This window comes from Anoplophora glabripennis, unplaced genomic scaffold (assembly GCF_000390285.2).
Source record: "Anoplophora glabripennis isolate ALB-LARVAE unplaced genomic scaffold, Agla_2.0 scaffold572, whole genome shotgun sequence".
In the NCBI taxonomy this organism is placed as follows: Eukaryota; Metazoa; Arthropoda; class Insecta; order Coleoptera; family Cerambycidae; genus Anoplophora; species Anoplophora glabripennis.
Window position 1 is genome coordinate 292,296 of NW_019416660.1, and position 13,604 is coordinate 305,899.

Consider the following 13,604-nt stretch of genomic DNA (forward strand, 5'->3'; position numbering starts at 1 on the left):
CAATTGTGTGAGTGTTTTGAGTTCTTAATGGTTAGTAAGCAGATTAAATTTGAGTCCAAATTAAAATAAAAAATAAGAAATATGAATTTTTTTCTGGACCTCGTTAAAAATTTTCAAAAGTATCCAGACCCCACCTAAAATTACTTGCCGACCCCTGGTTTATACGGTATTTGTCACAAAAATTAATCAACCTTTGCCATAAAATGTAAACATTTCAGCTATATTTTTTTAGTTATTTTAGAAAAACCGTTTTTTTCAACTTTGCGATTTTTTTTAACCATGTTTGCTATATTGGGTTGAGTTTAAAGAACAAGAAACTCAATTTAAAATTTAGTTTTCTATACGGTCATATTTTTTTTGTCCAGGTAATAATTTCTGCAAATTTAACATTAATCCGTGACAGAATGCTTGGACTAATTGTGCAATTTATACAATTCTGAATACATGCATGACTGAACATACTAGAAGGCTATGCTTTTTTTAAACAGTTTTCAGTCTGAAAACAAAAAAACAATACTGCTTCATCTCTATAACTATGAGCATGCTAATATATATATTTTTTTGTTTTGTTTTAAACCATCACTATGTATTTCTATCATTTAATTAATTTATTTATAATATTTATTAGAGCTCGGGACTCAGTCAGATGATCATAGCCTTCGCGTCGGCCTTTTGCTACAATGCACCGTACGAAACTAGTAATAACGGCAGTTATTGGCTTCGCATTTGCTTCGTATATACGAGTTTCAATATTCTAATAATGTCGAACGTGCCAAGGGGTAAAAAACGAACCTTCCCTGATAAAGTACGCAAATTTATTTATTTTTATTTATACCTACCTGTTATTTATTTGTTTATGACGAACACACACACTATGACTAGCCGACGAAAACCCCAAGCTCTAATTATTATATTACGTAGAAAGTTATGTTTTAAATATTATATAAAAACAAATACAAAAAAAATTTCTGGAATGGTTTAACTCAAAAAACAAATACATAACAATTTACAAAGAATACAAGTTTTATATATTTAATATAAAATTTATGTATCTGCAAATGAAAAATAAAAAATAATATAAAGAAATAATGTGCTAGAATTGTAGTTTTTATTTTCACTAGTATTAATATGCAAACTTATTGAAATGATTTTACTGTGGCATCACAAAATAGAATTTAGTTTTCATGTATTTTTTAAAGAAAAATTTGTCATTCAATTAAAAGATCTACACCTCCTTCCTTCTGTTTATGTTCAACTTTGTAGAAAACACTATTTTGTGAGAATAACACCCTTAAAATGAACAGTTGAAGTTTCCATGATACATAAAAATTATACTTTACTAAATATTTTTAATTCTTCCACTACTTATAAAGTATGATCCCTAATACACCTAGTTTATATTGCTTTGAAATATTAATAAAATAATTACTGCTAGCCTGAAAAAATAAAACAAACATTTACTTACCTCCTGATATATTTTTCTCCCAAGAAGTTCCTAATTTCAATTACCGAGTTGTTTTCAGTAGTAACACAATTAATAGGAAAATGAGCATATACTGCTCTCATCTTATATTGGTAGCCTTTTGTAACTCCTTTCAACATATTTTCGACATGGGAGCACACAGTTCTTACGGCAGCCAATTCTTTTTTGGTACCAAACCATTTCTCTACTTTGAGTAGCCTAGGAGTTACCATACGGATGTCCAAAGCCAAATGTTTGAAGGAACGTTTTAGAACTCCTCTTGGCCCCTTTACTGTAATTAGGCGAGACTTTGCAGTTACAGTAATCCCTTCTGGGATTTTTACCGTTTGATTAGTTACGATTTGCTTCATTGTCAAACTAAAAAGAAAGATGGAGATATTAAGTAATATTAATACATACTGAAGTCCCAAATATTAATAGGTACAAGTTATAGTAAAATGTATAACTAAATATATGTACGACATAACCTACAAAATTGTTTTGAGCACTTATTTGGCAAAGTTTTGGGTAAATATAGTTTTGAAGGCTTGTAGAGTAACTTTTTACTTGCAGATTATTTCATTAACATCACAAATATTTCATACTTTTGCAGATGATCAAAGATTTTTAATTTTTGCAAAATAAATACCAACCTTTAACGCTGACACAAGAAAGCGGAAGAGAAAGGAAGTTTATAGTTAAATTCGATTCATCGTCGCTAGATGGCTAGAGAAGGCAATACCGCTAAATTCAAAAATGCTTAAAAGACCCACAGTGTTTAAAAATTGAGCATATCATTGATTTAATTATTTATTAACTATACTTACATTAACTCATTGGCATATTTAGTAAAACTGATTTCTAAATAGGTAAAACAATTAACTCTTGAGGAAAATTAATATAAATTATGTTTGTCTAGTAATATACAGTGTAGGAAAGTACCGATGGTCTATCAGAAGTTACATGAGAGCGATAAAATAAGCCATAGAAATCCATGTGATAGACAAGGATAACTATAATGAAGGCGTCTAATAGTCAATGCCCATTTCGCCCTTCCACAAATAAGAAATGGATCTTAATTGTGGAAGGGCGAAACGGGCGGTGACTAAGAGACGCCTTCATTATAGCCATCCTTCTCTATCGCATGGATATTTATGGCTTACTTTATCGCTCTCACATAACTTTAGATAGACCATCGGTACTTTCCTTCCCTGTATGTATAAAAATTTATACATATATTGTATCGTAGTGAATTAAAAAAATAGTTTTTATGTAACCATGTATATTTTCATACGGGAATAATATTCTGTAATGCAATATATAAATAACAAAATACATACAAACATATAAATAACTAAATAGTACATATAAAACTACTACCCATAGAATAAAATATTATTTGATTTAGCTATAATTAGACTTACGTCCTCATATTGTGTCTCCTTTAAAAAATGACATTCATACATCATATCATAATCATGTAAGAACGTGATTATTAAAATACAATGTTAATTGCACTGAATTGTCCAGTGGTGCAAAAAACAGTTTTCTAGATGTAACATCATCACAGAAGTATACAGAGTTATCGCTGTCGTCATCAGTAAACTTAAAAACTTTCTTTCATATGCTGTAATATAATACAAGTTGGTTTTTCATAATAAAAAATGTGAAACAGAATAGAGAATCAGTGAATTAATAATAAAATCTATGAATACTGTAGGTATATAGGTACTTGAAGAAATTTAATTGAAGAATTATGAAGCCATATTAAAGTTACGGAGTAAACTCCAATTATCTTGATGCAAAATCTCACTGGTTGTTTATTTAAAAATAATTATCTACTTTCTCATTGTAAAATTTTCTTGTCAAGTAAAAGTTTATGAAGATCGCCCTTTGGCTGATTCTTTAGGTATGGGATTGTTAGGTACAATGTAATTTATATTTTTTTTCGGTGCAGCAAGATAAAAAATTATTATAAATAATAAACATTTTTTTTATATTTTTTATGTTAAAAAATGTAGAAAGTTTCTTGCAAGTATTTTAACAGTAATTAAATTTTCCCTATCGCTTTGATGCCTATTCCATCAGCTTCTCCAGAAAGATATTTTACTTCTGCATGTTACCAAATATTATAAGCACCATAATCTATTAAAATAATTACAGAGTATTTGCTAAAGTCTAAGCCAAGAGTCTAAAGCCCCTGGCTTTCGGATATTATTTTGGTGTTGAAATTTAAAAAATATATTTAATTCGAATATCTCTTAAGATATCAAACAAATTCATTCAGAACCTTATATTTCGAAAATTAGTGGTTAGGCTCTTCATTCATTAAGGCTTTTTGGCCTAAAATAATCCGAGTTATCACATGGTCTTAGAAAACACACTGTATAAGTAAACTAAAAACAAGGAGCACAAGCCCACAGTGGTTTTTCCATTCTGTCTAGAACAAATTGCCAAAAAATATTGGAACATTGAATAAGTCATAACGATCTATATTTAAATCTAAAAATTAAAATATCACAATGGGATGAGAGAAATAAACTTGAAGCTGAGTCACCTATATATAGGCTGTGAACACCACAAAAAAATAATTTGGTTTCTTTAGAAAAGTTATTTTTTAGAATCAAATAGCCATGCAGTGCTGGTTACACAAAGTATTGCAAAATTCCACTGATAAAATTGCACAAGTAATTTTCTGACCAAAAATAAAGAAAGTTTGTAAGAACATAAGTCCACAAGTGTTTAGTTTTTGGGATACAGGGGGACGTTTATTATTATTTTATTTTGATACTTTTTTATCTTACGTATTTCTGGTAAACAAGTTCTTTTCACTAGGCAGTTAAGTTACCACATTTGAAACGATATAATTATTACAGCTTCCCTTAAAACTGGCCGACAGATAGGCCTGCCAGATCTCCGGGTTTGACCCGGAGTCTTCGGGTTTTGGTGGAACATCTTCGGGCTCCGGGTTAATATATGTCATTTTTCCGGGTTTTGTTTGTTGCGGGAACATCGTGAGATTTTTTGACATTTTCTGTTTTATTTTTTTTAAACATCAATTATACATCACCCTACCCCCGAAATCCATTTCCCTGGGTCACAAAGTATATATTTATGTAATCATATTGTAAGTCACATTTTGCAGAAAATCATACAAACAGTTAAATATACAAAAAAATTAACTACATGTCATGACTGTTTATACTTCTTTCTTATTCAATAAAATGTATTTCAAGGAAATGTATTTTTAAGAAATATTTACTGTGAAGAATGCCAATAGTATTTTAATTTTTCTTATTTTTACTGATGAGACATTTTTTTCACTGCCTTCAATGAAGAATCTAAAAAATAACTTACAAATGACCATAAATACAGTGGGATACAAGTTTTATTGTTCCATAGAATTGATACGACTCAACTAATGAGTCAAATTTTTTTTCTTTTATATAAACACATGATCCTCATTGCTATACACAACTATATAAATTTTAAAAATATTGTCGCATAACGTTTTCACTAATAGTTATATTAAACACTAGGTATCTTAGAAATAGAATGGGACAGTTTCTTCTTACAATGTGTCAAAGAATGCATCGAATTTTCTACATATACTTAGGAAACACTGTGCACATAGGTGCTCACGCCATATGTGTCAGCTGAATGAGTTATTACCAAGGCAAAAGCCTTTACCACTACAGGAGAACCCTGAAAGAGGTTCCCCTGAAGAATGATGTAAAAACGAGCTTTGTTTTGGTGTGAAATATTGATTTTTGTAAATTTCTTGAATAGCAGATAAGTGGACTCCTGATCGATAGAAATGAAAAAGGCCAAGAATTTGAAATACAGAAAAGTTTACTTCATCTTATTTTTTCAATTCAGATAGATAGTCCTTCCAAGATTCTGGTAGTGAATATAGAGCGTAAGAGGACACATCTTTGATAAAAGATAATGGAAGTGACAAACCTCAAAAATAATTAATTTCCAGCAAATCAATTCTTGTATTTTACTTTTGACTTAATTTTTTTATAAAATACCTGTTATTTTACATTTTTTTTGTTTCTGTTTTTAAGCTGTGGCACATACTTTTTGTTTTATATATTTGAATTATTTTTTATAACAATAAGTAAGTCAATAAGCAAATATCATTAAATTTTTTTTTTTTGACGAGATACTTCAGTGAGCACTTTGCTTCAAAAAATGTCACTTATGTGTCACATGTTCTTATTACAATTTAATTTCCTTTTTCATAAAACTTTTTACAAGTGTGGTAAACAGTAAGTAAGTTTTCAGTACACATTACCAGGTACCTACATCAGATATACAGGACAAGATCCTAATTGTTGATACTGTCTGGTTTTACAAGAGAAGGGATCCTGTAAAAAGGGGTAATTTGTTATATAATATGTTGTAATAGAGTAATAAAAGCAATAAATGTAATAAATAATAAAGGTAAATGTTTAATTTATCACATTTAATGGAGTCAATTGTGATGTCCCCTGGATCCTGAAGGCCTATAAACACAAAGAATAAACTATATAGGAGAGTAACTGGATTAGTATACAGAAATGGTGTAGGGTCAAATTCACCCATTGTATGATGCTGTTATAGTATCTTTTTCTAAATGTGATGTATACGTATATGATATTTATCGAGATTAAACATATTGTAACATAGCAACATTTTAATTGTCTGTTAATTATCTTCAACGTATCTGATAGATTGGATATAATTTCATATTATTCAGTGAAAAAATACCGAAGTAATAAATAAAATATCATAAAAAAGTGAAATAGAAAAACTACTTTCTCGAGCCTATAACTTCTTAAGGAAGAGCAAGATGGTACTAAGGTAAATTGATCTAAATAACCTTATTTCCATCCAAGGAAGCTAGCTCTAAAGTATAGACCACTCTTTATTAAACACCCAGTATATACAATGTAGTCAGTTAACCAGCCAAACTTAGATAGGAAGCTACTCTAAAAAAATTCCTGTCATCTTTAATCAACAAGGGTGACAGGGATGTTTTTAAGAGTGTGTACAATTAAATATTTATGTTATTGTTAATTTAACAGATTCAGCATTCTAAAAATAAAATATTCCGAATATACATTGCTCATTAAAAAAAATAATTTATGGTCCACCCACCTGAAGCACTGAAACTTTTAAACAAACTCAATACTAGATTCTATCCTACATAATTATATACTTTGTGCCAAAATTTGTGAGAGCCAATGGTACTTTGACATTGATTTACCCGATAGCATAACTTATAAAATCAATGCTTATCCTAATTTTCCATGGGTAGCGAACAAGTTGAAATTATTAGTTATTATCTCTAATTATCTATTTGTGACATTTTTTAGTAGTAAATTACTTACAATATTAAAAAAAGCCAAAAAGATCAGTCAAGAGGCTGAGTCTATAAACATACGATGTTCCCTAGCTTTTAGTATACAGGGTGATTCACAAACGGTCACCAAAAATGAAACCCCACATTCTTTGGCGAATATTAAGGGGTCTTTCGTATAAAGTTTTTGATTAGTCGCTTCATTAAAAAGATACAGGGTGTTAAACTTAAAAAAAATATATTTTTAATTTTTTTAAATAATTTAAAAATTAGTAAGTAAAATATATAATTTGAAATTGGGTACATGTATTTATGTAAACATTATCCAAAATATTAAATATCATGCCTTTTTCTAAAATTTAGATGCTCCAGTGGTGGAGATAGAGGGTATCGGTGGTATATTTTTCTAAATAAAATAGTACGCCATTGCTTTATGGTAAAAATCATGATATTTTCGGATTCGTTTTTCAATTTTCTACAAATTACTACTCTTTTACGTTTTTCGAAAAAAGCCTGATTTTGGAGTAAAACTTAAAAAATTAACTGAAAACACCGGATCTCAATCCACTGGATTTCTTCTTGTGGGGTGCTGTTAAACGGCTGGTATACAGTGAACAAATTAATACACCTGAGTACTTGGAAGAAAGAATAATGCTTTTCATCAGATTCAAACAATAATAAATTTCGAACAAATTCATTACTAAAAAGATGTTGCTCCTGTGTTTGTGGAAATGGGGATAGTTTTTGGAATTTTCTCAAATAAAATCATTAAAATGATGACTATTGTTATTAATTTCTTCATTTGATTAAATAACTGAATGATTAGTGTTTGTCATGTTATTTAAGTAAAAGTGTTTTTTGTTTGTTTTTTTAATTTTTACTCGAAAATCAGGTTTTTTTCGAAAAACATAAGACAAAGAGAGTAGTAATTTGTAGAAAATTGAAAGACGAATGCGAAAATATCATGACTGTTACCGTAAAGCAGTGGCGTACTATTTTATTTAAAAAAATATGCTACCAATACCCTCTATCTACGCCGTTGGAGCATATAAATTTTAGAAAAAGGCCTCAGGTTTTGGATAATGTTTATATAAATACATGTGAATAATTTCAAATTATTTCACTTACTAGTTTTTAAATTAATTAAAAAAATTGAAAATATTTTTGTTTTTATTTTTTCAACGAAGCGACCTAGACAAAAATTTTATATGAAAGACCCCCTAAAATTCACCAAAGAATACGAGATTTCAGTTTTGGTCACCATTTGTGAATTACTGCCTTCTGAAAAATAGGTGTTGCTTGTCATTACCTACATAGGCCAGGAAATATAGAGTTGGACTGTCAAAGTTAAACAAATTAGTTTGGTAGCGGCAAAAAAAATATTGTCATAACCGGCAACCCAAGTACTTTCCCAGATAAAAATATTTTATTTGCAGAAGTATGTTAAGTGCATAAGAAATATCAAGTCAGTGGGTTGCTTGATTTTCGGCGAGCCGTGGCGCGGCGGAAGGGTGGCGGAAGCGAATGACAGTGAGTCCGAAGAAAATGACGATAATATTTATAGTCCTGCCGTTAAAAAAGCGAAATTCGCTTAAAAATAATATATTTGACAGTCTGTAAGTTCGTTGTTTTTCAACGAATCTTGACGATTTTTTTTTAACTTAAAACTCTTTTCATAAGCCTTCCGAATATGTAATAATATTATATAACTATATCACACACGTGCGTCGTATATTTCATTTTGCAGCTAAGGCTAAATAATAAAAAACTTTCCAGGTTGCAAATTTGAAATTTAAGAAAAAAAATGATAGATTTCAATGTATTATTGTGAAATATACCATGAAAAAAGTCAGTGCGATTGTGGAAGATGCTCGGGATCATCCAGACTAATAATTAGTTAATTTGTTTACAAGGCCATATCTTGTAAACTATTCAACTTACTGATTCCAGATTTCGTTTGAGTTATTAGACAGTGATAAGAAATGAGAGGATACGATACTAAAACGTTCTGGTAATAATAACACAGTTTATAAATGTTTAATTCAAAAATCATAAATAAAATTCTTCTGTTTATAACTTTTGATCTAATCAATATTTTTTGACGCTCGAGGGCTAGTTTTGTAGGTTTTTTGAAGACGAAAAAAAAAGTACTTTACTGTTTTCTCGTGGAAATGAACGGAAAAAGTTATAAGCGAAAAACGTGAATTTACGTAAAAATTATACAATTAACCACNCTACTTTTCCATGGGCAGCGAACAGGTTGAAATTATTAATTATTATCTCTAATTATCTATTTATGACATATTTTAGTAGTAAATTATTTTACAATATTAAAAAAAGCCAAAAAGATCAGTCAAGAGGCTGAGTCTATAAATATACAATGTTTCCTAGCTTTTAGTATACAGGGTGATTCACAAACGGTGACCAAAAATGAAACCTCGTATTCTTTGGCGAATTTTAAGGGGTCTTTCGGTATAAAGTTTTTGACTAGTTGCTTCATTAAAAAGATACAGGGTGTTAAACTTAAAAAAATATTTTTAATTTTTTAAATAATTTAAAGACTAGTTAAGTGAAATAATTTGAAATTGGGTACATGTATTTATGTAAACATTATACAATATATCAAATATCATGCCTTTTCCTAAAATTTAGATGCTCCAGTAGCGGAGTTAGATGGTATCGGTGGTATATTTTCCTAAATAAATTAAAAATCATGATATTTTCGGATTCGTCTTTCAATTTTCTACAAATTACTACTCTTTTACGTTTTTCGAAAAAAGCCTGATTTTCGAGTAAAACTTAAAAAACGAACTGAAAATATCGGATCTCAACCCACTGGATTTCTTCTTGTGGGGTGCTGTTAAACGGCTGGTATCCAGTGAACAAATTAATACACCTGAGCACTTAGAAGGAAGAATAAATAATGCTTTTCATCAGATTCAAGCAATGATAAATTTCGAACAAATTTGTTACTAAAAAGATGTTGCTCCTGCGTTCGTGGAAATGGAGATAGTTTTTGTCATGTTCTCAAATAAAATCATTAAAATGATGACTATTGTTATTAATTTCTTTATTTGATTAAATAACTGAATGATTAGTGTTTGCCATGTCATTTAAGTAAAAGTATTTTCTGTTCTTTTTTTTGTTTTACTCGAAAATCAGTTTTTTTTAAAAAAAACATAAGAGAGTAGTAATTTGTAGAAAATTGAAAGATGAATGCAAAAATATCATGATTGTTCATGTAAAGCAGTGGCGTACTATTTTATTTAAAAAAATATGCTACCAATACCCTGTATCTACGCCATTGGAGCATCTAAATTTTAGAAAAAGGCCTCAGGTTTTGGATAATGTTTACATAAATACATGTGCCCAATTTCGAATTATTTCACTTACTAGTTTTTAAATTAATTAAACAAATTTAAAATATTTTTTATAAGTTTTTATCTTTTTAAAGAAGCAACCTAGACAAAAATTTTATATGAAAAATTCACTAAAAAATACGAGATTTCATTTTTGGTCACTGTTTGTGAATCACTGCCTTCTGAAAAAAAGGTGTTGTTGCTTGTTAATACCTACTTAGGCCAGAAAATATAGTTGGACTGTCAAAGTTAAATAAATTAGTTTGGTAGCGGCAAAAAAAAATACTGTTATAACCGGCAACCCTAGTACTTTCCCAGATAAAAATATTTTATTTGCGGAAGTATATTAAGTGCATAAGAAATACTGTCAAGTCAGTGGGTCACTTGATTTTCGGCGAGCCGTGGCGCGGCGGAAGGGTGGGGGAAGCGAACGATAGCGAGTTCAAAGAAAATGACGATAATATTCATAGTCCTGCCGTTAAAAAAGCGAAATTCGCTTGAAAATAATATATTTGACAGTCTGTAACTCCGTTGTTTTTCAACGAATCTTGACGATTTTTTTTTAACTTAATGCTCTTTTCATAAGCTTTCCGAATATGTAATAATATATAACTATATCACGCGCGTGCGTCGTATATTTCATTTTGCAACTAAGGCTAAAAAATAAAAAACTTTCCAGGTTGCAAATTTGAAATTTAGAAAAAAATGATAGATTTCATTGTATTATTGTGAAATATACCATGAAAAGTCAGTGTGATTGTGTCGTCCAGAATAATAATTTGTTAATTTCTTTACAAGGCCATAACTTGTAAACTGTTCAACTTACCGATTCCAGATTTCGTTTGAGTTATTAGACAGTGATAAGGAATGAGAGGATACGATGCTAAAATGTTCAGGTAATAATAACGCAGTTTATTAATGTTTAATTCAAAAGTCATAAATAAACTTCTTCTGTTTATAACTTTTGATCTAATCAATATTTTTTGACGCTCAAGGGCTAGTTTTGTAGGTTTTTTGAAGCCGAAAAAAAGTACTTTACTGTTTTCTCGTGGAAATGAACGGAAAAAAGTTATAAGCGAAAAACTTGAATTTACGTAAAAATTATACAATTAACCAACCTGTAAACAATCTTCCCCCCTTTTTATGACTGTGGAAACTAATATGTTATTGTACATAATATTTAGCATCTACAGTGATAAATTCAGCTTGCCGAAACAAAAAGTCGCGAAATTGTCATTTTCCAGATCTTCTTCCTAGCCACCATTCCGAATTTAAATTGTTTGACAAAAACCACAATACTACCTGAAAACCTGCAAAGATGTACAATAAATCCTTTTTGTTCCTGACACTATATCTTGTATCGATTTTTTCTTGCAAATTCCCGAAAATTCAACCTCTAGAGAGGTGGTACCCCTTAAATAAGAGTGTGTCGTAACAAAAATACCACCTTGCAGATTATTTCAAATGGTAATTTTTACATTCGGTTTGACAGAATTTTAATGGACTGTCTTTAAAAAAGTAATAAAATTTTTTCACTATAGCTCAAAGAGGAGCCAAAATTTGCAGACCTATGTTCATGTTATTTCTTATTTTTGGCTTGTAGAATTTTGTTGGTAAAATATTCAACAACCATTATTTTAAAACATAAAGTTTAATGTTACAAAAGAAAGTTATTTAATGAGAACTAATCCGTTACATTATTTTTGAAAAGATACGAGGGTTGGCTTTTATATTTCGGGAATGGATGATCCTAGTGCTGCCATTTGACAACCGACGTCCTTATTGTAAAGTTTGACACATCAGTATACTTACTCAGAACATTTTGAGTATAGTTCTTCCGAAGTCAGTTGAACATGCATAAAAAACCGAGCAATCAAATTTAATTAATTTCCTGGGCGTCCCTAAAAAAGTTTTCTGCTAAAGGTAGAAAATTATAATAATTTGTATATAATGTGTAGAAAATTTCTATTATATGTGTTCATTTAACCAACAGCATATATTAATTATTTATGTCCTCAAACAATTTTATTATATTGATGGTAAATTTCGTTTTGTTTCGTTTCAAAATGTCTCCAAAATGCCATAATAATACAAATAATATTAGTAAACCAAATATCCCTCTTATTTTTCCCTTTCACAATTGTAATATGAATGATTAATAGAAGGGTGCCTATAATAAATTAAAATTATCTGAATCACACCAAATTCCGCATTCCCGCACTGCACTGCTAGGCGACTAATCAACAACTGAATTTTGACAACACAATGGACCAGAGAAACAGTGTGCATTGCTCTTTACCCGCACGCTCATTCTTCAACTGAGCGTATACATTCCTACCACCTGCACTGTTCCACTGTTTGATCAGATCTGTATATGGATATGGCTAAATAAATGTGGGAACAAGTTTTTCAAATATTTCAATGCCGAGTTGCCGCTTAGCGACCGAACCTGGTACATACCTTGAAGATATTGGTTCTTCAATAATTGACTTCGGAAAAACTATACAGGCGCTATTTGTGTTATTCACGGTGAATTGAAAAATTCATCTCGGCCTAAAAAAAGATAAAATCATGACCATTTCTGTGCAATTACTTTTTACACACCTTTCGAAATGGATTATCTCAACAGCAGTGCATCGATGAGATTAATTCGANAGAGGAGCCAAAATTTGCAGACCTATGTTCATGTTATTTCTTATTTTTGGCTTGTAGAATTTTGTTGGTAAAATATTCAACAACCATTATTTTAAAACAAAAAGTTTAAAGTTACAAAAAAAAGTTATTTAATGAGAACTAATCCATTACATTATTTTTGAAAAGATACGAGGTTTGGCTTTTATATTTCGGGAATGGACGATCCTAGTGCTGCCATATGACAACCGACGTCCCTATTGTAAAGTTTGATGCATCAGTATACTTACTCAGAACATTTTGAGTAGGTATAGTTCTTCCGGAGTCAGTTGAACATGCATAAAAAAACCGAGCAATCAAATTTTATAAGTTTCATGGGCGTCCCTAAAAAAGTTTTCTGCTAAAGGTAGAAAATTATAATAATTTGTATATAATGTGTAGAAAATGTCTATTATATGTTCATTTGACCAACAACATATATTAATTATTTATGTCCTCAAACAATTTTATTATATTGATGGTAAATTTCGTTTTGTTTCGTTTCAAAATGTCTCCAAAATGCCATAATAATACAAATAATATTAGTAAACCAAATATCCCTCTTATTTTTCCCTTTCACAATTGTAATATGAATGATTAATAGAAGGGTGCCTATAATAAATTAAAATTATCTGAATCACACCAAATTCCGCATTCCCGCACTGCACTGCTAGGCGACTAATCGACAACTGAATTTTGACAACGCAATGGACCAGAGAAACAGTGCGCATTGCTCTTTACCCGCACGCTCATTCTTCAACTGAGC

At 30.0% G+C, this 13,604-nt stretch overlaps 1 protein-coding gene across 1 annotated transcript in view; it reads right to left on the reverse strand.

The window, feature by feature from the left end:
• Positions 1-2,206, reverse strand: part of LOC108913212 (60S ribosomal protein L9) — an 8,173-nt gene extending 5,967 nt beyond the window's left edge. Inside the window, exons 1-2 of the mRNA XM_018718717.1 lie at positions 2,116-2,206; positions 1,466-1,840 (exon numbers count right to left, since the gene is read on the reverse strand). Coding sequence (XP_018574233.1) covers positions 1,466-1,833 — 368 coding nt within the window. The 5' untranslated portion in view covers positions 1,834-1,840; positions 2,116-2,206. The remainder of the gene's footprint in view (positions 1-1,465; positions 1,841-2,115) is intronic.
• Positions 2,207-13,604: the final 11,398 nt, after the last annotated feature.